At 32.5% G+C, this 27,201-nt stretch overlaps 1 protein-coding gene across 1 annotated transcript in view; it reads right to left on the reverse strand.

Annotated features, from left to right (window-relative positions):
• The window catches only part of LOC145306936 (uncharacterized), an 80,843-nt gene that overhangs the window by 3,346 nt on the left and 50,296 nt on the right, over positions 1-27,201 (reverse strand). The window contains exons 22-40 of the mRNA XM_080149275.1: positions 26,486-26,537; positions 25,012-25,061; positions 23,946-24,080; positions 22,740-22,976; positions 20,913-20,984; positions 20,123-20,188; positions 18,909-18,977; positions 13,200-13,318; positions 12,115-12,290; positions 11,640-11,694; positions 10,588-10,679; positions 9,191-9,262; positions 8,160-8,420; positions 7,652-7,765; positions 6,491-6,664; positions 5,795-5,842; positions 4,920-5,015; positions 3,974-4,113; positions 2,977-3,048 (exon numbers count right to left, since the gene is read on the reverse strand). Of these exons, the coding sequence (XP_080005401.1) occupies positions 2,977-3,048; positions 3,974-4,113; positions 4,920-5,015; positions 5,795-5,842; positions 6,491-6,664; positions 7,652-7,765; positions 8,160-8,420; positions 9,191-9,262; positions 10,588-10,679; positions 11,640-11,694; positions 12,115-12,290; positions 13,200-13,318; positions 18,909-18,977; positions 20,123-20,188; positions 20,913-20,984; positions 22,740-22,976; positions 23,946-24,080; positions 25,012-25,061; positions 26,486-26,537 (2,100 nt within the window). The remainder of the gene's footprint in view (positions 1-2,976; positions 3,049-3,973; positions 4,114-4,919; positions 5,016-5,794; positions 5,843-6,490; positions 6,665-7,651; positions 7,766-8,159; positions 8,421-9,190; positions 9,263-10,587; positions 10,680-11,639; positions 11,695-12,114; positions 12,291-13,199; positions 13,319-18,908; positions 18,978-20,122; positions 20,189-20,912; positions 20,985-22,739; positions 22,977-23,945; positions 24,081-25,011; positions 25,062-26,485; positions 26,538-27,201) is intronic.

A 27,201-nucleotide genomic window follows, 5' to 3' on the forward strand; every position in this document is an offset into this window, starting at 1 on the left:
TAGATAGATAGATAGTTATATTCAAGTTGGTTTAAATATTGTATAGGGTCAGAATTATTAGTTCCTGTAATAGATAGATAGATAGTTATATTCTAGTTTAAATATTGTATAGGGTCAGAATTACTATTTCCTGTAATAGATAGATAGTTATATTCTAGTTTAAATATTGTATAGGGTCAGAATTACTATTTCCTGTAATAGATAGATAGATAGTTATATTCAAGTTGGTTTAGATATTGTATAGGGTCAGAATTACTAGTTCCTGTAATATATAGATAGATAGTTATATTCTAGTTTAAATATTGTATAGGGTCAGAATTACTATTTCCTGTAATAGATAGATAGATAGTTATATTCTAGTTTAAATATTGTATAGGGTAAGAATTATTAGTTCCTGTAATAGATAGATAGATAGTTATATTCAAGTTGGTTTAAATATTGCATAGGGTCAGAATTATTAGTTCCTGTAATAGATAGATAGATAGTTATATTCTAGTTTAAATATTGTATAGGGTCAGAATTACTATTTCCTGTAATAGATAGATAGATAGTTATATTCTAGTTTAAATATTGTATAGGGTCAGAATTATTAGTTCCTGTAATAGATAAATAGTTATTTATATTCTAGTTTTAATATTGTATAGGGTCAGAATTACTATTTCCTGTAATAGATAGATAGATAGTTATATTCAAGTTGGTTTAAATATTGTATAGGGTCAGAATTATTAGTTCCTGTAATAGATAGATAGATAGTTATATTCTAGTTTAAATATTGTATAGGGTCAGAATTACTATTTCCTGTAATAGATAGATAGTTATATTCTAGTTTAAATATTGTATAGGGTCAGAATTACTAGTTCCTGTAATAGATAGATAGTTATATTCTAGTTTAAATATTGTATAGGGTCAGAATTACTGGTTCCTTTAATAGATAGATCGATAGTTATATTCTAGTTTAAATATTGTATAGGGTCAGAATTACTGGTTCCTGTAATAGATAGATAGATAGTTATATTCTAGTTTAAATATTGTATAGGGTCAGAATTACTGGTTCCTGTAATAGATAGATAGTTATTTATATTCTAGTTTTAATATTGTATAGGGTCAGAATTACTGGTTCCTGTAATAGATAGATAGATAGTTATATTCAAGTTGGTTTAAATATTGTATAGGGTCAGAATTATTAGTTCCTGTAATAGATAGATAGATAGTTATATTCTAGTTTAAATATTGTATAGGGTCAGAATTACTATTTCCTGTAATAGATAGATAGTTATATTCTAGTTTAAATATTGTATAGGGTCAGAATTACTAGTTCCTGTAATAGATAGATAGTTATATTCTAGTTTAAATATTGTATAGGGTCAGAATTACTGGTTCCTTTAATAGATAGATCGATAGTTATATTCTAGTTTAAATATTGTATAGGGTCAGAATTACTGGTTCCTGTAATAGATAGATAGATAGTTATATTCTAGTTTAAATATTGTATAGGGTCAGAATTACTATTTCCTGTAATAGATAGATAGATAGTTATATTCTAGTTTAAATATTGTATAGGGTCAGAATTACTGGTTCCTTTAATAGATAGATCGATAGTTATATTCTAGTTTAAATATTGTATAGGGTCAGAATTACTGGTTCCTGTAATAGATAGATAGATAGTTATATTCTAGTTTAAATATTGTATAGGGTCAGAATTACTATTTCCTGTAATAGATAGATAGTTATTTATATTCTAGTTTTAATATTGTATAGGGTCAGAATTACTGGTTCCTGTAATAGATAGATAGATAGTTATATTCAAGTTGGTTTAAATATTGCATAGGGTCAAAATTATTAGTTCCTGTAATAGATAGATAGATAGTTATATTCTAGTTTAAATATTGTATAGGGTCAGAATTACTATTTCCTGTAATAGATAGATAGATAGTTATATTCAAGTTGGTTTAAATATTGTATAGGGTCAGAATTATTAGTTCCTGTAATAGATAGATAGATAGTTATATTCTAGTTTAAATATTGTATAGGGTCAGAATTACTATTTCCTGTAATAGATAGATAGTTATATTCTAGTTTAAATATTGTATAGGGTCAGAATTACTAGTTCCTGTAATAGATAGATAGTTATATTCTAGTTTAAATATTGTATAGGGTCAGAATTACTGGTTCCTTTAATAGATAGATCGATAGTTATATTCTAGTTTAAATATTGTATAGGGTCAGAATTACTGGTTCCTGTAATAGATAGATAGATAGTTATATTCTAGTTTAAATATTGTATAGGGTCAGAATTACTATTTCCTGTAATAGATAGATAGATAGTTATATTCTAGTTTAAATATTGTATAGGGTCAGAATTACTGGTTCCTTTAATAGATAGATCGATAGTTATATTCTAGTTTAAATATTGTATAGGGTCAGAATTACTGGTTCCTGTAATAGATAGATAGTTATATTCAAGTTTAAATATTGTATAGGGTCAGAATTACTGGTTCCTGTAATAGATAGATAGATAGTTATATTCAAGTTTAAATATTGTATAGGGTCAGAATTACTGGTTCCTTTAATAGATAGATAGATAGTTATATTCAAGTTTAAATATTGTATAGGGTCAGAATTACTAGTTCCTTTAATAGATAGATAGTTAGTTATATTCAATAAAGGATAGGACAATGGACGATAAAGTGATTTAAGTATTATACAAATTACAACTTTTAGTTTCAAATTACTGGTTGAAAAGTTTGACACTTCCAGGTTTTTTAAAAAGTATCCAAAGTTTTTGTTTAAATTTTTTTTTTGCTAGATAGATAAATAGAGAAACTATATTCCTAAAGTCTTATCAATAGGATGTTTATTTTGTATAGAATATCTATTTTTAAAAAGCAAAAACACATCTGACTTACAGACATAATGACAATGAATATAAGGTTGCTACATTTTCTAGATTGTATCTAATTGCTTAAGAATGTGTACCTGGCAGGATATCTGGAGGGTGGGCTAGACCTGGAACAGATTGACTGCGGCCTCCATTCTTGCCACCAGTACCTGTAATCAACAAATATAATCTTTACAAATCTCACAAAATATTCTTGAATCTCACAAAATCTTTCTAATTCTCACAAAACCTTCCTAATTCTCACAAAATCTTCCTTAATCTCACAAAATCTTCCTAATTCTCACAAAATCTTCCTAATTCTCACAAAATCTTCCTTAATCTCACAAAATCTTCCTAATTCTCACAAAATCTTCCTATCGTCACAAAATCTTCCTAATCCTCATTAATCATATATTAAGAACTTGGTTGGGGGTCAATAATTTGATGTACAGTACATCCCCATTGATACTACACACAATTACCCTCCTTTTCCGAAAAATAGTTATAAACCTTTCCAGGACCCTAAGAAGCTACACTTTACAGGAGAACAATATCTGTTCAGCAGTTAGCTAGATCCCCAGTGATCTAAAGGGATAAGACAATGCCCGATAAATTTTGTACATTCTCAATGGTTGAAATGGTTGAAATGTTAACTTGATAAATCATTTGATCAAAATTCAATAGAAGTCCCTGTAGTTTTTAAGCCAAGGAAAAAGAAAACATTTTTATAAAGCTTTGAGGACTAGAGTAATAAACAGACTCGTATCCTATTACTATTACCAGCGGCTTCTCCCCTAGAGGAGGGGGGGAGCTGAATTTAATGATCCATTTTTTATTTTATATTTAAAAGAAAAGGTAAACAACATTTATTTTTTTTTTTTTTGGGGGGGGGGGGAGTGTAATTTTTTTTTCTAGGGGCGATTTCTTGGAAGGGTGGTAGTATCCTCCCACAAAATAGTTATAAACCTTCCCAGGACCTATAAGAAGGTATCCTGTAAAGGAGAACCCGATCGGTTGAGCGGTTAGCGAGATCCGTATAAACAGACAGGAAAACAGACATACTGTTACTTTATTATAAGGATATAAGTATGGTACCTGTGGTCCCCACGCCCCTGGCCTGAGCACTGCCTAGCAGGTTAAATAGAACCTCCAGCCCTTGCTCCACCCTCTCCTCTCCCACAGGGCCAACATCTCCACCTTCTCCTCCTTCTCCATCCTCACTGCTTGATACAGATCTAAAAATAAATTAAAAGATAAAAACACAGTGAAGGAATATGACACTTAAAAAGATGCTAGTGAAAAGTTCTATAAAACACAGAAGGAAGATTATGTCCAAAATGGGCCAAGGCATTTCCTCTACTCTTGCTATTTATGTAGCACACCTGACATAACAGCAGTAGGAACATATTTAGTTATGATGCGGTGTCGGGCCAAGATTTGAACCTATCACCTCCCCAAGGTCGATGAATGATGTTAAGCCACGGTCGCAGGTTTCTTATAATTTATCTAATTGGAGTCCCCCAAGGTTGTCTTTTAGGACCAAGGTTATGAGATATAAAAGAGAAGCAGTGACCCATAGTGTAGTGGTTAGCGCGCTACTCTATGGTTGGGATAAACCGAGTTCAAGTCTCCCCATAGACTTTGCACTTGGTTGACAAATGCTGTCGCAATTTGTCAGATTATAATCACGCAACCTTCCCTGAGATGCCTTAAGGTTGTAAGGAGGGAGATTTGTAGGAAGTTAGGATTCTACCAATCAAGCAGCTATAACCATGCTTTCCCTCGTCCATACTATTCATATGAGAGTGCCATTAATTAGGGTGGCTTAATATGGAACACCTAACAAAACTCTAGGCCATGATGATGTAATAATTGAGTAGCTTTCACGAGAATTGCGGGTTAGCTTGTAATATAATACAGCGCGCAAAGCTTGCCAATCTAACATTGATGAAAGGATTCTCACTTCCAGTCTCCGTGTGCATCTGATCCTAAGTTCAGAGAATCAGGGCTACAACAAACAAATGAGATATAGAATACTAACTTTGTATAATATCTTTTGGCCATGGGAATCCTGCTTCTCTTTCTCTCCATGGATCTTGTATAGGTGCTCTCCTCCGAGTCACTAGATTTTCTAGATCTAGAGTAGATACATAGATAGTTAGATATATAGATAGGTAGATAGATAGATGGATAGTTAGATAGTTAGATAGATAGTAAGATAGATAGATTTATATTGATCTTGTATAGGTGCTCTCCTCGGAGTCACTGGATTTTCTAGATCTAGAGTTGATAGATAGATAGATAATAGGTAAATTTATTTTATGGGGGTAAAATTCTAATTACTTGGGGGTGGGGGGAAGGTAAAAGAATTTCGCCCTCTTTTTTTTTGGGGGGGGGGAGGGAGGTGGGAAAACACAAAATTAGAAAAAGGATTTTATTTTCTTTAAAGAGATATAGATAATTAGATTGAAAAATAAAGAAATAGATAGATAGATATGATATTTTATTATACATAGTATAAATAATACTTTTTTTGCTGAAAATATAAAAATTCGATAAAAATTAATACATAAATTTTAAAAAAAGTGGTACAGACAGACAAACAAACTTTTTGGAGACCTTTATTTTTGAGGTCCTTGGGTCCATTAATGAGATAGCGAAGCTCTTTATAGTTTAGTTTTTTTTTATATAAAAAGGGATAATTTTGTAAACTATTGGCCGAAATGTCATATTGTGACGTCATTCATGATACTTTTGCCATATGTTTTAAAATTTATCCCCTTTTTTATAGACAATATACTATATAGATCTAAAAGGTAAAAAATATAAAAAGATAGATATATATATATAGAGAAATAGTTGAAAAGATAGGCATAAAGTAAGATATATAGATAGAAATAAAGATAAATTTGCTACCTCATATTAGTCCATTCTTGATCAGATCTATCAGCACTTCTACTTTCCCTAAAAGACGGAAAATTTAAAGGAACCCTGACATTCTAACTTTATGCCCCAAATAAGGTTATTATTTTGATTCTAGCTGACGTAAATTATTTTAAAATTTTAAAAATCATTTTAAAAGGCCTATAATTAACTTTTTCTTATTGAAGATGATGGCTTTTAATTTAGGGAACTGGGTCTACTTGTGGCAGTCTTTCAGCAGTTAGACTGGTGTATTTCTTGCAGGCTTCCTTTAATTTAGTATTGATACTGATAACAAAAAATCGGGACCAAAAACAACAAAGATATGTGGAAATTAAAAAGGCTAAAATCAGAGAGAGAAAGAGGGGACAACGGCCTGTTTATTACACTAGTCCCCAAAGTTTTAAAATAACGTTTTCTTACTCGTTGGCTAAACAACTTGGGGGACTTTAGTGAATTTTGATATGTTGTCTCATTTAGTTGAGTGTTTAAACCTATCCACAACTAATTTTTTATCTTATCATATATCCCGTTTTCTACGAATATTAAAATGAACAAAACTGGTTTTAATCTTAAAATTTTAATATCCGTGAAAAGCTGTTTATAATACGATGGGATAAATATATATTTCCTAACTTATAATTATGCTTTGCTTTAATGGATGATTTCATGTTTGTTATAAAAAATCACCTTTGATGATATTCTCGTTCTAAAAGGTCAAGTTTCTCAATCTGCCGCTTAGTTCGGTCAGCTGATGACCGGTCATTGGATGACCGATCAACGGATGACCGGTCATTTCTATTGGCTGTTTTGGAACCCCCAAGAGCCCTTTCTGCCGAGTTTGATCCCGAACGGTCAATGGACCTACAAATAAAAATTGGCCCAATAAAATTTAATGGATTTTTACAAATATTTTAGAAGATTTTTAAAACAAAATATGTTTTTAAAAGCGAAGCTTTTCTATAATTAGGGTCGGTCCGTCCGTCCGTACGTCCGTCCGTCCGTCCGTACGTCCGTCCGAGATAGATAGCTTTTATTCGTTAATTTAGGCATGTTAGAATTGTCCTATCGATTTCAAACTTTGCATGATGATTCCTGTAGTAGTTGGGTACGATTTAGAAATCGTAGCAACTCTATAATCATTACCAGAATGTCCGTACGTCCATTTTAAACATGTTGATTTTTCTACTTTTTTAACAACAAACTTTCAAGTGTTCTAATTATCCGTTTGATCTGATTTTTGGTATATTGATTCCTGGGACAACAAAGAACAATACTATAAGCGAAGCAACTCTATAACTAAGTCCAAAAATGTAAGTATGTCCATAAACATTATCCTGCTTCAAGCAGTTTTTCAACATATTTACTTACAATTTTGCTTCGACTCTTATACTTTTAAATTCTGATTATTCAGTTCAGATACTATACAAGTGTTAATGTCCGTTTGTCCTACCGTTTCAGTGCTTCGCTTTTATGGATGTTGTCATCCTTGTTTTTTATAAATATATGAAAATATGTGTGTTTGTGTCTATTAAAATCTATATATCTATCCATCCATTCATCTGTCTTTTTTTTTTACAATTCAATGACTAATTGACTATCTATCTGCCTATTGTATGCTGTCTGTATATCATGTCTGTTTTTCTGCCTGTCTGTCTGTTTGTATGTTTGTTTGTTTGTCTGTCTTTCTTTTTTTGTCTGTTTGTTTATCTGTATGTTTGTCTGGCTGTTTGTCTGTCTGTTTATCTGTCTGTTTGTCTGTTTGTCTAACTGTCTATCTGTCCACCTATCTATCTATCTATTGTTTTATATATCTAGCTGTTTAGTCTGTCTATCTATTTATCAATCTACCTAGGTAATCCTGATTCAAATGACCGCTCCCTCTCTGCTGATCTAGAGATTGACCTAGCGGCTGCGATTGGCAGCTCCCTAGCAGCTTGTTGGGACGGCTCCCTAGTTGGTATTCTAAAATTAAATTATTTTTTGTTGTTGCATCATGTTTTTTATCATGTTTATGTTTGTTATTCCGTATAAAGCCATGGAAGAAGCGGACAATGCACTTTTATTACAAATGTCCTCAAATTTTCTTTAATTGTTCGCTGATAAACTTGAATTTGATTTTAAATTTTGGTTCATGAAGTAAGCATGAACTGTAACATACAGAAAATTATTTCTAGCAGCGTATTATATCTAGTTTTCTACTTATATAAAATGTACAATCATGATAAGATCAAAATCAGTTTTTTAGCTTGTGCCTTTGGCATCTTGGGCTGAAAAAATGGTTTTAATCTTATAATTGTACAATTATAAATCCACGGAAAGCTGTTTTAGATACGATGCGAGAAATATCTATTCCTACCTAGAAGCTGGACTGTGTCGCCGTGCATCTGTATGACTCTCAGATAGTTTCCGCTGATCATTTTGTCCTCCCCGCTGAACATTTTGTGCACTCCGTGACTCATTTTGACCTCCCCGCAACTCATTTTGTCCTTCCCGCAACTCATTTTGTGCTCCCCGCCGCTCATTTTGTGCATCTCGCTCCCGCTGTTCGTTTTGTACACTGCGTGATTGGTTAGGACTGTTTCGGGTTTCATAACCCACCTTCAGGGGGATTCCACTCCTTAATAAAAAATATATTTTTAATTTCTGGTGTATCTATAAGTATTTATCTATCTATTTATTTCATAGCTTTTATCTTTTTAAGTGTCCATCTATTTATTTATCTATCTCTTTATTTTAATGCTAGTGGCTATGACTCTAGCATCTAGAGGCTCTGCATTTGAAGAGATAAAATATAATAGCAGAAAATAGCATAAAACTATTCCTTTTATGTCCAATAGTGGGCAATAGAGTATTGCATCCCATTAAAAGCGAAAAATGCACTTGGGTTCTCTGGATGATCACTTGAAATCTAAGGATAATCCCACCCCAAAAAGGTAATAGATAATTCTAAGACTTTGATTTTAAAAGTAAAATAGACTAAAAACCATCCAGGGACCAATAAGAAGCTTTCCTAAAATGAAGAACTCAACCGGTCAAGTAGTTATCTTTCTATCTCTCTATCTGTTTGTCTGTCTGTCTTTTTATCTGCCTGTCTAACTGTCTGTCTGTTGTATGTCTGTAAGTATGTCTTTCTGTCTGTTTGTATGTCTGTCTGTCTGTTTGTCTGTTTGTCTGTTTGTCTGTCTGTGTGTCTGTTTGTCTGTTTGTGTGTCTGTCTATTTGTTTGTATGTCTGTATGTCTGTCGTTCTATCTGACTGGCTAACTGTCTGTCTGTATGTCTGTATTTCTGTCTGTTTGTATGTCTGTCTGTCTGTTTGTTTGTTTGCCTGTTTGTCTGTCTGTCTGTCTGTCCGTCTATCTGTATATTAATCTATCTATCTATCTACCTTATAGCTCTCCTAGTATTAATGGCTAGATTATTTGCTTCCACTGGTATCCGAGGCATATTACGTCGAGTTCTGATAAAGTTTTATAATACTTAATATCATATTTCTAACGGCTACGCCCCTAGAGGCCTCTAGGGGCACTTGAGGAGGAGAGAGTCGAATTTCATAACCCAATTTTTTATTTTAGATTTTAAAAGAAAAAGTAAAAAAAAATTTGGGGGATTGCGCGAATTTTTTTTTTTTTGGGTGGGTGCCCCCACCTTATTTTTAATTTTAGTTAAAAAAATAAAAAATAAAATTTCGGGGGGGGGGATTTTTTATTTTTTGGGGGGGTTGGGGGTGTCCCACTCCCCAAGAAAATAGTTATAAACCTTCCCGGGACCTATGAGAAGCTAAGCTGTTAAGGAGAACCCGATCGGTTCAGTGGTTAGCGAGATCCATTGGTACAGACACACAGACACACAAACACACAAATACACAAATACACACATGGACATCCTGTTACTTTAGTATGAGGATAATTCAGGCCCGTCGGTCCGTAGGTCCGTTTCGTGATTTATATAAAAATTTTCATTCTTTCTTTCTCTTTTCTCTTTTTTATGACCATTGAATATTTGATTGATAAGATTTCATGTTTATCGCTACGCACTTTTTTAAAGTGCCCTACCCTGTTTTATTTAAGCACAAGGTTGCGTGATTTTTATAATTTTACAAAGATTGCGTGATTATAGTTTGAAAATTATAATGGTTATTTATCGCATCTTATCATAAACAGCTTTCCGCGGATATAAAAAATAAAATGCGTTGCTTTACATGATTTTCAGTAAGGCTTACTCGGTGCTAATCCAGCAGATATTAATCGGTTTCCAAGCCATACTGGAAATAGAATCTTTTAAAAGTAACCATTTTCTTTTCTTAAATTTTATTTTAATTTTAATAAATAAATAAAAAATCTTCGAATCGAAAAAAGACAAAATCTTTTAAAGCTCAATTTCAGTTGAGAGATTTGTTTTAATTCTAAAATAAAAAACTTTATCAAAATAATTAATAAAGATAATTAAATTTTCAGAAATTTATCATCGCGGATAGTAAAATGAAAAATTATAAGATTATTTTGTGATTTTGAATTTATTTTGAAAAAAATGTCTATAATACGATAAATGTTTTTTATGTATAGCACAATACCGGTTCTAATCCAGTGGATATTAATCGGTTTCGTAGCCATACTGGAAAGTTATTTCGGACAAAGTTAGTTATAATATAATAATGGTTATTTATCGCATCGTATTAAGACAGCTTTCCGCGGATTACTATAGCCCAGAACCAGCTCTAATCCAGCGGATATCAATCGTTTTCGAAGCCAAACTGGACAAAAATAAACTATTAAGCATTGTTTCCTTGGAGGTTCGACTACTTCATTTTGATCAGAAATTTTGTTTTCCACTACTTTTGGATTTTCTCTCTCCTCCCAGTGCAAATATCTCTCTTCCTACAATAATTTTTAATATTTAGTCAGGGATCTAAAGGGATAAGACAATTGCCGATAAATTGGTGTACATCCCCAATAGCAATACACAAACATACAGACAGAAAGACAGACCGACAGACAGACAAACTTACAGATATAAATACAGACAGACATACATACAGACAGACATACATACAGACATATAGACAGACTGGCAGACAGACAGACAGACATACTGACAGATAAACTGCAGACAGACAGACATACATACAGACATACATACATAAAGACAGACTGGCAGACATACATACAGACATATAGACAGACTGGCAGACAGACAGACAGACATACAGAGAGACTGACAGACAGATATACAGACGGACATACTGATATACAGAGATACAGACGGACAGACATACATACAGACAGCCAGACTGAGAGACAGACAGACATACAGACTAACAGACAGACAAACAAAAGGACAGAAAGAGAGAGAGACAGACAGACATACAGGCAAACATGCAGAAAAAAGTATACTGACATACTGACAGACATACAGACAGACAAACATACAGACCGCCATACAGACAGACATACAGACAAACATACAGACAGACTGATAGACAGACAGACAGACAAACATACACAAAGACAAACATACAGACAAACATACAGACCGACATACAGACATACATACAGACAGACATACAGAAAAACATACAGACAAACATACAGACCGACATACAGACAGACATACAGACAGACATACAGACAAACATATAGACAGACTGATAGACAGACAGACAGAGATACATACAGAGAGACTGACAGACAGACAGACAGACAAACATACACAAAGACAAACATACAGACAGACAGACACACATACATACAGGCAAACAAATAGACAGACAAACAGACTAAAGACAAACTGACATACAGACAGATTGACATACAGACAGACATACAGATATACAGTACCTCGGTTTCAGAGTCAAATGATTCTTGAATATTTTGTTCATTGTTCTCATTACTCTCCTTTACATGAGAAATTATTTTAATAATTTCATAGCAAGATTTTGTTTACCATCATTGGGTATGCAATTTACATTGTACAACAATTAATCTTTCATTAACTGCACCTGCAAGGATCTAAAGGGATAAGACAATGGCCGATAAATTGATGTACATCCCAAAAATAATACACAAAATTACACCTTCTGTAGATTACAATTAGTGGTTGAAACGATTGAACACCCAACTTAATGAAGCAAACAATCAAAATTCACTATAGTCCCCAAAGTGGTTAAGCCAGCAAATTAGAAGACAATAATAAAAAACTTTAGGGACTAGTGTAATAAACAGCTTATTGTCCCCTCTCTCTCTGGATTGTAATCATTCTTGATACAACTTGTTACTCCCCCTCAATTTATTTATATTGAATAATTTCTTATTTTCCTGTATGAGAACATCTTCATAGTTATGCGAGGATTGCTGGGTGTCATGTGAAATCTCCCTATTATCATCTACTTCCTCATCCATAGTATCATCATTGGTATCCGTAGTTATGACAGCATTTTCTAACTCTTGCAGACCATGCTCAATTGTGTCTACTGTATATTCGCCACTTTCCTATATAAAATATTTAGTTTCATTTCTACACATTTTTAAAGAAATAAACACCATCTTGTGACTTTATTTTGAACTAAAAATAGTTTTCTAACTAGATTAGACTATGTTCAATTGAGTCTACTGTATATTCACCACTTTCCTACAATAAAATTGTTGAAATTGTTAAAAAAAATGACGTCATACAATACAAATGGCCAATTTTAGGTCAGTATACAATTTGCCATTGGTCAATTTCAATGTATACTGGCCTATCATTGGTCATTTGTATTGTATGGCGTCATTTTTAATTGGACTCTATTCAACACTGCACTGTTTCAAAATTGTTTCAGAGATAAAACACACTTTGAAAGAAAGAAACACCATCTTGCGACTTTTTTTTGAACTAAAATTATTACTAAAATCTTTTAGACCATGTTCAATTGTGTCTACTGTATATTCGCCACTTTCCTATAACAAAATTGTTGAAATTGTTAAAAAAAAATGACGTCATACAATACAAATGACCAATAATAGGCCAGTATATAATTTACCATTGGTCAATTACAATGTATACTGGCCTATCTTTGGTCAATTGTATAGCATGACGTCATTTTTAATTGGACTCTATTACTGTTTTAAAATTGTTATTTCATTGACAGCTGAAAAATATTTTGAAAAAAACACCATCTTGCGACTTTAGTTTGAACTAATAATTAGTGTTAAAACTCTAATATTTAATTTTATCTACTTAAAAATAATGGTTCTATCTCATCCAGTGAATTTGCAGAGGGTATTGTCAGGGGGGTCTTAAACTTGAATCAAGGGGGGTAAAGGAGGGTGGATTCATACCTACAGCCCACTTCTTCAAGCCTCTGAACACTTTCCTATACTAGTATACATGTGAAAATGCTAGCACAATAATAGCAATACCTGCGACTCATCATCATGATCTATATTCGACTCAAGGTTAGGTCCAGACAGGATGTCAGGCTCCAGGCCTAGCCCAGCAGGGGTTAGCAGGTCCGGGATAGGAGATATCTCTCTGCCCTCTGTAGCAGTAGCAAGCAAGTTTTTCAATATGTAGATGGATTTGTGGCTAAAATGAATCACACAAACGTTTTTTTTGTTTTTAAAATACAACCAATAATGCACTGATAATTTAACATACCAATGCGTAATTTGATCATCGTAGTGCCAAATTACATCCAAAATAACCATTAATACGCTAGTCTATTCACATAATTCATACGATTGGTTCATTTTTGCAACCAAAAAAAAAATCAACCAATAATACACTGGAATTTTTACATACAACCACGTCATTGGTTCATTTAGCGCTAAAAGATAACTAATCATAAGCTGATATTTTCACATACAAACACATGATTGGTTCATTTTAATGCCAAAGATAACCAATAATACGCTGGTATTTTCACATATAATTGTGTGATTTGTTCATTTAAGTGACAAAAGCGACTTACAATACGCTGTAATTTTCACACACAGACACATTATTGGTTCATTTAGGGCTAAAAGAGAACTAAAATAAAATACAACTAATAATAATACGCTGGTATTTTACATACAATCTTGTGATTGGTTAATTTAAGTGGAACAAATTAATATACAACTAATAATAATACGCTGGTATTTTACATACAATCTTGTGATTGGTTAATTTAAGTGGAACAAATTAATATACAACTAATAATAATACGCTGGTATTTTACATACAATCTTGTGATTGGTTAATTTAAGTGGAACAAATTAATATACAACTAATAATACGCTGGTATTTTACATACAATCTTGTGATTGGTTAATTTAAGTGGAACAAATTAATATACAACTAATAATAATACGCTGGTATTTTACATACAATCTTGTGATTGGTTAATTTAAGTGGAACAAATTAATATACAACTAATAATACGCTGGTATTTTACATACAATCTTGTGATTGGTTAATTTAAGTGGAACAAATTAATATACAACTAATAATAATACGCTGGTATTTTACATACAATCTTGTGATTGGTTAATTTAAGTGGAACAAATTAATATACAACTAATAATAATACGCTGGTATTTTACATACAATCTTGTGATTGGTTAATTTAAGTGGAACAAATTAATATACAACTAATAATACGCTGGTATTTTACATACAATCTTGTGATTGGTTAATTTAAGTGGAACAAATTAATATACAACTAATAATAATACGCTGGTATTTTACATACAATCTTGTGATTGGTTAATTTAAGTGGAACAAATTAATATACAACTAATAATACGCTGGTATTTTACATACAATCTTGTGATTGGTTAATTTAAGTGGAACAAAGTAATATACAACTAATAATAATATGCTGGTATTTTACATACAATCTTGTGATTGGTTAATTTAAGTGGAACAAATTAATATACAACTAATAATACGCTGGTATTTTACATACAATCTTGTGATTGGTTAATTTAAGTGGAACAAATTAATATACAACTAATAATACGCTGGTATTTTACATACAATCTTGTGATTGGTTAATTTAAGTGGAACAAATTAATATACAACTAATAATACGCTGGTATTTTACATACAATCTTGTGATTGGTTAATTTAAGTGGAACAAATTAATATACAACTAATAATACGCTGGTATTTTACATACAATCTTGTGATTGGTTAATTTAAGTGGAACAAATTAATATACAACTAATAATACGCTGGTATTTTACATACAATCTTGTGATTGGTTAATTTAAGTGGAACAAATTAATATACAACTAATAATAATATGCTGGTATTTTAACATACAATCTTGTGATTGGTTAATTTAAGTGGAACAAATTAATATACAACTAATAATAATATGCTGGTATTTTAACATACAATCTTGTGATTGGTTAATTTTAGCGCAAAAAAAAACAACTTAATCAAAAGACAACCAATCAGATGATGGTAGTTTAACATACAAACACATGATTGGATCATTTTAGCGCTAAAAGAGAAACAAATCAAAATACAACCAATAATAATCTAGAATTTTCACATGCAGTCTTGTGATTGGTTAATTTAAGTGGAACAAATTAATATACAACTAATAATATGCTGGTATTTTAACACACAATCTTGTGATTGGTTAATTTTAGCGCAAAAAAAACAACTTAATCAAAAGACAACCAATCAGATGATGGTAGTTTAACATACAAACACATGATTGGATCATTTTAGCGCTAAAAGAGAAACAAATCAAAATACAACCAATAATAATCTAGAATTTTCACATACAATCTTGTGATTGGTTAATTTAAGTGGAACAAATTAATATACAACTAATAATATGCTGGTATTTTAACATACAATCTTGTGATTGGTTAATTTTAGCGCAAAAAAAACAACTTAATCAAAAGACAACCAATCAGATGATGGTAGTTTATCATACAAACACATGATTGGATAATTTTAGCGCTAAAAGAGAAACAAATCAAAATACAACCAATAATAATCTAGAATTTTCACATACCGACATGTGATTGGCTGATTATAGTGCCTAAAGACAACCATACAAAAAAAAACAATAAATCATATGCTGAGATGGGTTTTTGAAAGATGAATGCCGCGTTTTTCGATATTTTTTACGATATGAATAACAAGCGCGGCATTCGCCAAATCTAAACAGAGTATACAACTATTTATTTAATCATTTCGCTTTTGTTAGTACAGCCTTTATAAAAGAAAAACAAATTATCTTAAATCCATTTTTGCTGCATATTAATTAATATATGTTTTTAGAGCTATATTAGACATTATACAAATGGCTAAAATTATAATTTTAAAATTTTGAATTCTTAAGTTGTATAATCTATTTAGATTTCGCGAATGCCGCGCTTGTTATTCATAGCGTAAAAAATGTCGAAAAAACGCGGCATTATCTTTTAAGAACCCATCTCTGGTATTTTCAGATGCAAAAACATGATAAGTTCATTTTAGCCCAAATGACAACCAATACTACAATGGTATTTTTACGTACAAACACTTAATTGGTTCATTTTAGCGCTAAAAGAGAACCAAATTATAATATAACTAATCATACGCTTGTATTTCCAAATACAAACATGTGATTGGTTCATTTTAGTGACAAAAGACAACAAATCATATGATGATATTTTCCCATACAAACACATAATTAGTTCATTTTAGCTACAAAAGACAACTAATAATACGCTGTTAATTTCACATGCAATCTTGTGATTGATTGATCCGTTTAAGTGCAAAATTCAAATAATTGTCAACAAGTAAATAATAAGACAAAAATATATTCAGATTTTAAAAATTCAGGGAGGGAGGGGAGATTAGACTTTATATCATACTGGTTGGCTGATTTTTAAAATATTGATTGGTTGATTCAATACTAGCAGGGTGAAAACTACAATATAATAGCTTCACTTCTAAAAATTGAAGTATTTGACCGACAGACCAACGGACTAAGTATGTAAAAAATCAGCCTTCGAACGCTGAATGTTTATTTTTTATTAACGAAGCTACCCTATAATTCACTACGCATGTTCGTCCGGCAGTTCGTAACTCTATGGGGGAAATGTGATTTTCTTGGCTGCTATTAAAGATGGTTGATGAAATATTTTAGAAAAGATTCAACATATGAAATATCTAATCAATACATTGTTTTGTCCGCCTGTCTGTAGGTTATGTCTCAAGAGAACTAGGTTTCGAGATAATCTTTAAGTTTTCTCTCTATTTATTATTTTCTTTGTTATGAGAACTAAACATCTGCTTTTATAACTCAATTTGTCTGTTTGTCCATTCCATGACTTTTTTGAGCTTCGCTACTTATGGATGTTGTCATCCTTACTATTCTTAAAAATTGTTGTAAAATTCTACAGTTTTTTTTCCTTTTATCCCTTAGGCTAATCTGATCAGGAATAACATGGAAAAATAAACTGAAGAAAAATTTCGTCCAACAGACAACAACCTTTTTTTGGAAGTTCTAAATGAGTTGCCCCTGATTATGGGCCAAGGTATTCCTCCTACTCTTTAAGTCACACACCTGACATAGCAGCAGTATGAACTATTTTTAACGTCTTTGGTTATGACACGGTCTCGGGTCGAGATTCGAACCTATCACCTCCCCGACGACAAGCGAATGCGCTATGTAATTAGCCACGGTCGCGGGTTAACAGACAACCTATCCTATTATTGCACAACCTTTGTCTGGGAGTCCTAAGTGTGCATGATAATAGGTTTTGACAATATAACTTAAACATATTTTTTTTTACATTTCAAAAGATATTTTTTTTAAAGCCCCCACCACCCTTCTCTTCCTTTCCTGACTAATTATTTACTATACAGACAAATAGATAGAAAGACAGACACAATTTCTACTAAAATCTAGATATTTTTCATACTTTTGGTTCTCCTTTAACATGATCGAATCTGTATATAGGTCTAGGAAAGGTTTAATACTATTTTGGGGGATGGTACCTCCACCCTCATAAGAAAAATTGCTAGTGGAAAAAAATACCCCCTACTTTTTCTTTTAATAAAGTTGAGTGTCGACTTACTCCCTACCACCTTCTTTAAATGCCCCTAGAGGCCTGTAGACGGCGTAACTGCTAATCCTTATACTAAAGTAACAGAATGTATGTTTGTGTGATTGTGTGTGTGGGTGTTTGTGTGTTCGTACCGAAGGATCTCGCTAACCGCTGAACCGATCAGGTTCTCCTTAACAGGATAGCTTCCCATAGGTCCCGGGAAGGTTTATAACTATTTTCTTGGGGGGTGGGACACCCCCAAACCCCCAAAAAATGAAAAAAACCACCACCGCCCCCCCCCAAAAAATTTAAAATCTAAAATAAGAAATTGGGTTATCAAATTCGACTCCCCCCTACTCAAGTGCCCCTAGAGACCTCTAGAGGGCGTAACCGCTAGTTGTAAATCAATTAACTAAAAATACACAATCCCTTTATTTTAGTTAAAATTTGCAATTCTTGTAACAATGGATTTATTATTACTTGGATCTTACACCAGATTTTAATGTTCTATTATAATAAAGTGAACTCTGTAGTGGGCTAAAATAACAATCTCCCCCATCCCTCCCCTTTACCCTAATCCCTCCAATCCCATTGGATAAACGACCAATAAATGGGAGGGGATATTGCAACCAAAATTGAGGACAATTTTTCTGCTGTCATAATATCCATGTATATACTACATCAATGACTTCCTGGTTCTAGATTCTTTTTAGCTAATTATTTTGGTTTCTGGTCAATGTTTTAACAATACTTCATGGATAGATAGATAGATACTTTGTTTTATTGATAGATAGATAGATATATATTTACAGGGATCTTAAGGGATAAGACACTATAAAATGATATATTTAATAATATGAGTGGTTTAAAAGTTTGTACACTGCTAGAATAAAACCGACCAACAAAACATTTAATAAGAGTAACGAAAGATTCTAAGGTAATGCAGTTTAAAACTTTGGGTACCAGTATAAAATATAGATCAATGTCCCCTCCCTCCCTAAGTATTTAGATTGATACGATAGATGGATATAAATCATATATATAAATATATATATATAGATAGATAGATAGATAAAATTGCTTTTCCTAGACTGGGTCTCTCAGGAACTGGAGGCAGACGACTAAAAGTGGATCTTCCCGACATTACTACTCGACCTTAAATTTATTTTTGCATTATATCCCAGGGATCTAAAGGGATAAGACAAAGGCCGATAAATTAATGTACATCTCCAATGATGATACATAAATTTACCACTTTTGTAAGTTACATAACCACTTGATCTTAAATTCATTTTTTTATTATTATCAGGGACATATAGGGATAAGACAATGGCCGATACATTGATGTACATCTCCAATGATGATACACAAATTTACCACTTTTGTATATTACAATTAGTGGTTGGAACGTTAGGAAACTCAACTCAATGAATTAAAGTTGATCTACCAGACATTACTACTCGACCTTAAATTTATTTTAGCAAAGGAATCTAAAGGGATAAGATAATTAGCGATATTAAATTGATGTACAAATTTATCACTTTTGTAAATTGCAATTATTGGTAGAAACGTTAGGACACTCAACTTGATGAATTAACCAATAAAAATTCAATAAAAGTTACCAATGTCCCCTTCCTCCTTGATTATTGTTCATTAGGGTGGGATTCTCCTTTGATTTCAAGTGATCATCTAGAGAACCCAAGAGCATCATACGCGTGTAATGGGATGCAATACTTATGTAACTTCCAACAGACAACCAACACTTTGATTGCACGACCTTTGTCTGAGATTTCCTAACTGTGCATAACAATATATTGAGTCAATACATTTCCCCTATTGTCAATATTAATAATAGTGTCAGACTCGGGATAACAAAACTGGTATTAACTTCATGATTTCAATTTTATTCATTGTAAGAAATCGTCTGCAATACGTTATGATAAACATTTTTTGATCAAAAAAAACTTAAACGTGTTGCAAAACTGAGTAGATATGGAATACATTTTCTCGTATTCATTCGAATCCGGTGGATAGGAACCGGTTCTTATGAATACGAAAAAACTATGTCTAGCATCGTATTATATCCAGTTTTCTACAAATATAGAAATGTACAATCATAAGATTAAAACTAGTTTTTTTAGCCGGTGCCTTCGGCACCACGGGGCTAAAAAACTAGTTTTAATCTTATAATTGTACATTCTATATCCGCGGAAAGCCGTTTATAATACGATACGAGAAATAACTATTCTTACATTTTTGGACTTGATTATAGAGATGCTTCACTGGAAAAAAAAATTTACCCTGGTTTCTAGAATTATTATTTGATCTTGGTCTTATTCTAACTTCTCCATTACTTCTTAGCATTCCTATATCAATAATTAGTTATTTTGTATGTTTATCTGTTTTTTTGTTTAGCCTTCTGTATGACTGTCTGTTTGTCTGTCTGTTTGTCTGTCTGTTTGTCTGTCTGTTTGTCTGTCTGTTTGTCTGTCTGTTTGTCTGTCTGTTTGTCTGTCTGTTTGTCTGTCTGTTTGTCTGTCTGTTTGTCTGTCTGTTTGTCTGTCTGTTTGTCTGTCTGTTTGTCTGTCTGTTTGTCTGTCTGTTTGTCTGTCTGTTTGTCTGTCTGTTTGTCTGTCTGTTTGTCTGTCTGTTTGTCTGTCTGTTTGTCTGTCTGTTTGTCTGTCTGTTTGTCTGTCTGTTTGTCTGTCTGTTTGTCTGTCTGTCTGTCTGTATGTCTGTCTAAATCCCTGTCTATTTGAACGCCTGTCTGTCTGTATGTATGTATGTCTGTATTTCTGTCTGTATGTCTCAGTTTGTCTGTTAATATGTTTGTTTGTCTGTCTGTTTGTCTGTCTGTCTGTTTGTCTTTCTGTTTGTCTGTCTGTTTGTATGTCTGTTTTATGACTGTTTGTCTGTATGTTTGTTTGTCTTTCTGTCTGTATGTTTGTCTGTCTTTCTGTCTGTCTATTTGTCTGCCTGTCTGTATATCTGTTTGTATGTCTGTCTATTTGTATATCTGACTATCTGTCTGCCCATCTGTCTATTTGTCTATCTGTATGTCTATCTATCTGTCTGTCTGTAATAGTTTACCTAGATGTAACTGTTCATAATCTTCATCAATAAATTCTTCATACTGATCATCTCCTAGGTCACCAGATACATCTAAATTAACATAATAGATAGATAGATAGATAGATAGATAGATAGATAGATAGATAGATAGATAGATAGATAGATAGATAGATAGATAGATAGATAGATAGATAGATAGATAGATAGATAGATAGATAGATAGATAGATAGATAGATAGATAGATAGATAGATAGATAGATAGATAGATAGATAGATAGATAGATAGATAGATAGATAGATAGATAGATAGATAGATAGATAGATAGATAGATAGATAGATAGATAGATAGATAGATAGATAGATAGATAGATAGATAGATAGATAGATAAATGGATAGATAGATAGATAGATAGATAGATAGATAGGTAAATTCTTTATTCTGATCACCTCCTATTTCCTCAGATACATCTTAATTAACATCAGATGCAGTTCACATAAAATATTGCTATTGGTATTGATTATTTCTAAAATGTTGCTGGTATCGATTACTTCCGGTAAAATATTGCTGGTATTGATTATTTCTAAAATGTTGCTGGTATCGATTATTTCCAGTAAAATGTTGCTGATATCGATTACTTGCGGTAAAATATTGCTGGTATTGATTATTTCTAAAATGTTGCTAGTATCGATTATTTCTAAAATATTGCTGGTATCGATTATTTCAAAAATGTTGCTAGTATAGATTATTTCCAAAATGTTGCTGGTATTGATTATTTCCAGTAAAATGTTGCTGATATCGATTACTTGCGGTAAAATATTGCTGGTATTGATTATTTCTAAAATGTTGCTAGTATCGATTATTTCTAAAATATTGCTGGTATCGATTATTTCAAAAATGTTGCTAGTATAGATTATTTCCAAAATGTTGCTGGTATCAATTATTTCCAGTAAAATGTTGCTAGTATAGATTATTTCTAAAGTGTTGCTGGTATTGATTATTTCCAAAATGTTGCTGGTATTGATTATTTTCAGTAAAACGTTGCTGGTATCGAATATTTCTAAAATGTTGCTGGTATCGATTATTTTCAGTAAAACGTTGCTGGTATCGAATATTTCTAAAATGTTGATGGTATTAATTATTTCCAATAAAATATTGCTGGTATCAATTATATATAAATTGTTGCAAGTATCAACTATTTCCAGTAAAATATTGCTGGTATCAATTATATATAAATTGTTGCTGGTATCGATTATTTCTAAATGATGCTGGTAGTGATTATTTCTAAAATGTTGCTGGTGTTGATTAATTCTATAGTGTTGCTGGTATCGATTATTTATGGTAAAATATTGCTGGTATAGATTATTTCTAAAATGTTGCTGGTATCTATTATTTCTAAAATATTGCTGGTATTGATTATTTCTAAAATGTTGCTGGTATCGATTATTTCCAAAATGTTGCTGGTAACGATTCATTCTAAAAGTTACTAAACATTAAAGATTAAAAGATAATACTGGCATTAACATAATATTGTTACTCTTGTATATTGATGCAAGCGCTGCAAGGTTTTCTGTGTGACGTCAAAAATACATCTATTATCCTTCTCTTTTTTAGGGGGTTTCCTTTCTTCCAACTTCTCCTCTCATACCTCCTTTCAAGACGTATTTCTATGACATCACACATGAAACTTTCTAGCGCTTCTGTCAATATGCAAGTTTAACAATTTTATGTTAATATTAGTATTATTATTTGATTGGTTGGTTCCAAACCAGCAGTGTCAAAACTTTTCAACCATTTTGACGTACAGACCCTCATCCTGAGAAAGCTTTTCCCCTAAAAATTTACCAAATATTCTATAATCTGGCCCCACTGTCTCAAGAAGCGTTTCCACATTCTCCACAGAATAAGCTGGGGGTGGGGGAGAGTTTGTGTACTCCGGGGGCGGGGGAGGGGGAGCCTGGCGAGGGGAGGCGGAGGAGGAAAATGGCGGGGGGGAGACAAGCAGTGGGGTGGTGGGTGGTGGGAGGGTAGTGGTTGTAGGTGTTGTATGGCTAGTACTTGAGTTCTGGGAGATACGGCGTCCTAAAATTTAAAATATTACATTTGATTTAAAATCATTTTTATGTTAAAACTTGTCTGTTTGTTTAAATTTTATAATTCCATTACTAAAAAAACGAAATAGCGTGAAGTGTCCAATAAAAAATGACGTCATACAATACATAACTAATGATTGGCCAGTATTCAATTTACCATTGGTCAATTACAATGTATACTGGCCTATCATTGGTCATTTGTATTGTTTGACGTATGACCTCCCCCCCCCCTACTCATTTTAATCTTCAATACAAAGTAGCTTGATGTCTGTCCGTCTGTCCGTCCGTCTCTCCGTCCGTCCGTCTGAAGCTTAAGATCTCGGTAACCACTGAACCGATCGGATTCTACTCTTCAGGGATTATACCTACTGCTCCTGTGGTGGTTTTAGGCTATTTTATTGGAGGGTGGGACACCCCCAACCCCACCAAAAACAAAAAAATCCCCCCCATTTTTTTTTGTAGGAGATATCCTTGGTTCTTTTTTTTTACGAATTTCACCTTAATTTTTTTATCACCTCTTGGGGCAAAGCCCCTAGAGGCTAGGGTCGAAGCCGCTAGTATACATATAAAATATGTAGTCTGCATGGTAGTCTGTTTTTTTATTTAAAGTTAAGTTAGGTTAGGTTAAATTGGATACTAGATATCTTCACAGGGATGGTGTTTAGGACCTAGGGTCATGTATTTTTTTTGAATAGGTGGAAAAAGTAAAAAAAAAATAGTTATTTATTGTATCGTATTATAAACAGCTTTCCGCAGTTATACAAATGTACAATTATACGATTATACGGACCTGCTGAAGTCACAGGCTAACAAAACTGGTTTTAATATTATGATTGTACATTTTTATATTTGTGAAAAACTGTATATAATACGATACGTGATTTTTCAGTATGGCTTATAACCGGTTCTAATCCAGCAGATATTAATCGGTTTCAAGGCCATTCTGGAAAAGCTTTACCTAAAGAACCATTAGTGGCTATTCTTGACTTCTTATAAGTATCTGAACTAAACTCTGATTGGCTGTTGGATTCTGTTCTGTGCTCTGATTGGCTGTTGTGTTCTGTTCTTAACTCTGATTGGTTGTCTTGTATACCTTTAATATTCAAAATAAGGATGATACATTTAAAGATCCAGCTTAGGGAAAAGGGAATGATATTCTGACAAACTATTCTAATGAATTTCTCCACAATCCCCTTCCCCTTTTCCTCACCCCTCTTCATTTAAATGAAACGCTTTGAAGGTTTCGTGATTTTTTTTGTAGAATTTACGACAGACGAACATACAGACAAACAAACATTACGACAGACAAACGGACAGACAGACGGACAGACAGACAGACAGACGGACAGACAAACGGACAGACAAACGGACAGACAAACGGACAGACAGACGGACAGACAGACGGACAGACAGACAAACAAACATTACGACAGACAAACGGAAAGACAGACGGATATACTGAGGAACAGAAGGACAGACGGACAGAAATACGGACAGACAGACAGACAGACAGACAGACAGACAGACAGACGGACAGACAGACAGACAGACAGACAGACAGACAGACAGACAGACAGACAGACAGACAGACAGACGGACAGACAGACGGACAGACAGACGGACAGACAGACGGACAGACAGACGAACAGACCGACGGAAAGACAGACAAACAAACGTTTTACTTTGTATTTAATACTAGCAGCTATGCCACTAGAGGCCTCTAGGGACATGTAAATAGTTTCTGTCAATCTATTTTAAAATAAGATATTTACTACAAATATTTTGTCGTCGATGGATGGTGTTAGTTATGTTTTTAGCTAATTTCAATAATGTCGTTAGGGCGACGTTTTTTATTATTTTTTTGTCGATTTCTCTGGGGAGGGTGGTGGTACCCTCCCCCAAAATAGTTATGAACCTTCATGGGACCTATGTGAAGCTACCCTGTTATGGAGAACCCTTAAGCGGTTAGCGAGATCCTTTGGTACAGACAAACAGACATCCTGTTACTTTAATATAAGGATTACCTTGTTGATAACCATAATCACTTCTTTCCTCAGGTTTCATTAATTCATTTCTAATCATTTCAAATATTTTTATTTCATTTAATTTTTCATATTAACCTTACCTATACAACACGAGATTTTTTAAGTACCGAAGCTATTCTATATTCTATAATTTGAAATGTCCGTCTGTCCCTCTGTATATATGTCTAAAACTTTTTGATTTTCTCGGCTCCCATAAGTAATAGAAGGCTGAAACTTCTTGTCAACATTCCCATCAATATGGAGCATAATTAAGTATTAAACATCTATAGCGGTCAGACTGCTTTTAAGCAGCTTTTTAGCCGCTATTATTTTTACACAACTTTTAAAAACATAGACATATTTTTGTAAAGTTACGTGATTTTAAGTTTTTGCATATTTTCTCTCTTTCTTTTCTTTGATATGATTACATATGATGCGCTCTTTAACCGTTTGTCTATTTCATAATAGATTTTATGCTTCGCTACTTATGGATGTTGTCATCCTTGTTTTAGTGTATCTCTGAATCAAATCTTGCTAATAACGTGCATGGAAATATGATCAAAAATCCATCAGACAAACAACCTTTTGATTACACGATCCTTGTCTTGAAGTCCTAACAGTGCATGATAATGAGTTGCGCCTGTTTTGGGCTAAGGTATTCCCCCTACTCTTAATATTTTATTTCAACGTCTTTAGTTATGACACGGTGTTTTAAAATGCTTTTAATAAGAAACATAATAATAATTAAAGTCTCAACAAAAATTTGTTGTTAAATTGCTTAAATTGTCGTGTAAAGAATTATGTTTAATCGTCATATGAATTTTAATAATTGATTCAATGGTATGTAAAAACTTAATTTCTAAATACCCATAAAAAAACAACATGTTTCAAATAAACGTACAGATTTTCGAGTATTATATAGTATTAATGAGTGTACCTAACAATTACAGGAATCATTACTGGAATAGTAATGAGTTGCGCCTGCTTTTGGCTAAGGCATTTATCATACTCTGACTCCATTTAAATTTTTCTGAAGATTTAATTTTTTTTTGGAAGATTTCAATTTTTTTTGGTGGATTTTTAAAATTTTAATTAAAGTTCTAAATGTCTAGGGTTGAAATTAGAAATGAGTTATTTTAATTTTAGACAGTTTTGACAAGAAGTAAAGCAAATTTTAGTTCCAATCTCAGTATTCCTTATCATAAAGTAACAGGATTTCTGTTTGTCTGTCTGTTTGTACCGAAGCGTACAACTATTTTGGGAGAGGCTACCACCACCCTCCTAATAGAAATTGCCTCTAGAATAAAAATACCCCACTCCCTCCAAAAAAAGAAAAGTTAGTTTTAAAAAGATACTAGAATTAACAATAGGGGGAGGGGGGGGGGGGGTGGTCGACCCCACCGCCCACCAATAAAAATCTTCCTTCTCTAGTAAATATTAAATAGTTTAGAATTTAAAATGAAATAATTTGTTCCTTAAAGTTTCAGATTGTATAGCTTTGTCAATTCGATCACCAGGTCTTTTACCTACAATTTATAAGTAGATAGTTAGATAGATGAATAGATGGTAGGATAAATAGATAGATAGATAGATTAATAGAAAAATATAGATAGATGGTTAAATTGATAGATAGATAGATAGATAGATAGATAGATAGATAGATATATATATAGATAGATAGATAGATAGATAGATAGATAGATAGATAGATAGATAGATAGATAGATAGATAGATAGATAGATAGATAGATAGATAGATAGATAGATAGATAGATAGATAGATAGATAGATAGATAGATAGATAGATAGATAGATAGATAGATAGATAGATAGATAGATAGATAGATAGATAGATAGATAGATAGATAGATAGATAGATAGATATATAGATAGATAGATAGATAGATAGATAGATAGATAGATAGATAGATAGATAGATAGATAGATAGATAGATAGATAGATAGATAGATAGATAGATAGATAGATAGATAGATAGATAGATAGATAGATAGATAGATAGATAGATAGATAAATAGATATATTTATAGATAAAAAGATAGTAAGATAGGATAGATAAATAAATAGATAGATAGATAAATAGATAGATGGATTGGATAGATTGATAGAAAAATATAGATAGATAGATAAATTGATAAATAGATGGTTGGATAGATAGATAGAGGGTTAGA

Source organism: Acartia tonsa, chromosome 15, assembly GCF_053477335.1.
Source record: "Acartia tonsa isolate MP-2025a chromosome 15, ASM5347733v1, whole genome shotgun sequence".
Classification (NCBI taxonomy): Eukaryota; Metazoa; Arthropoda; class Copepoda; order Calanoida; family Acartiidae; genus Acartia; species Acartia tonsa.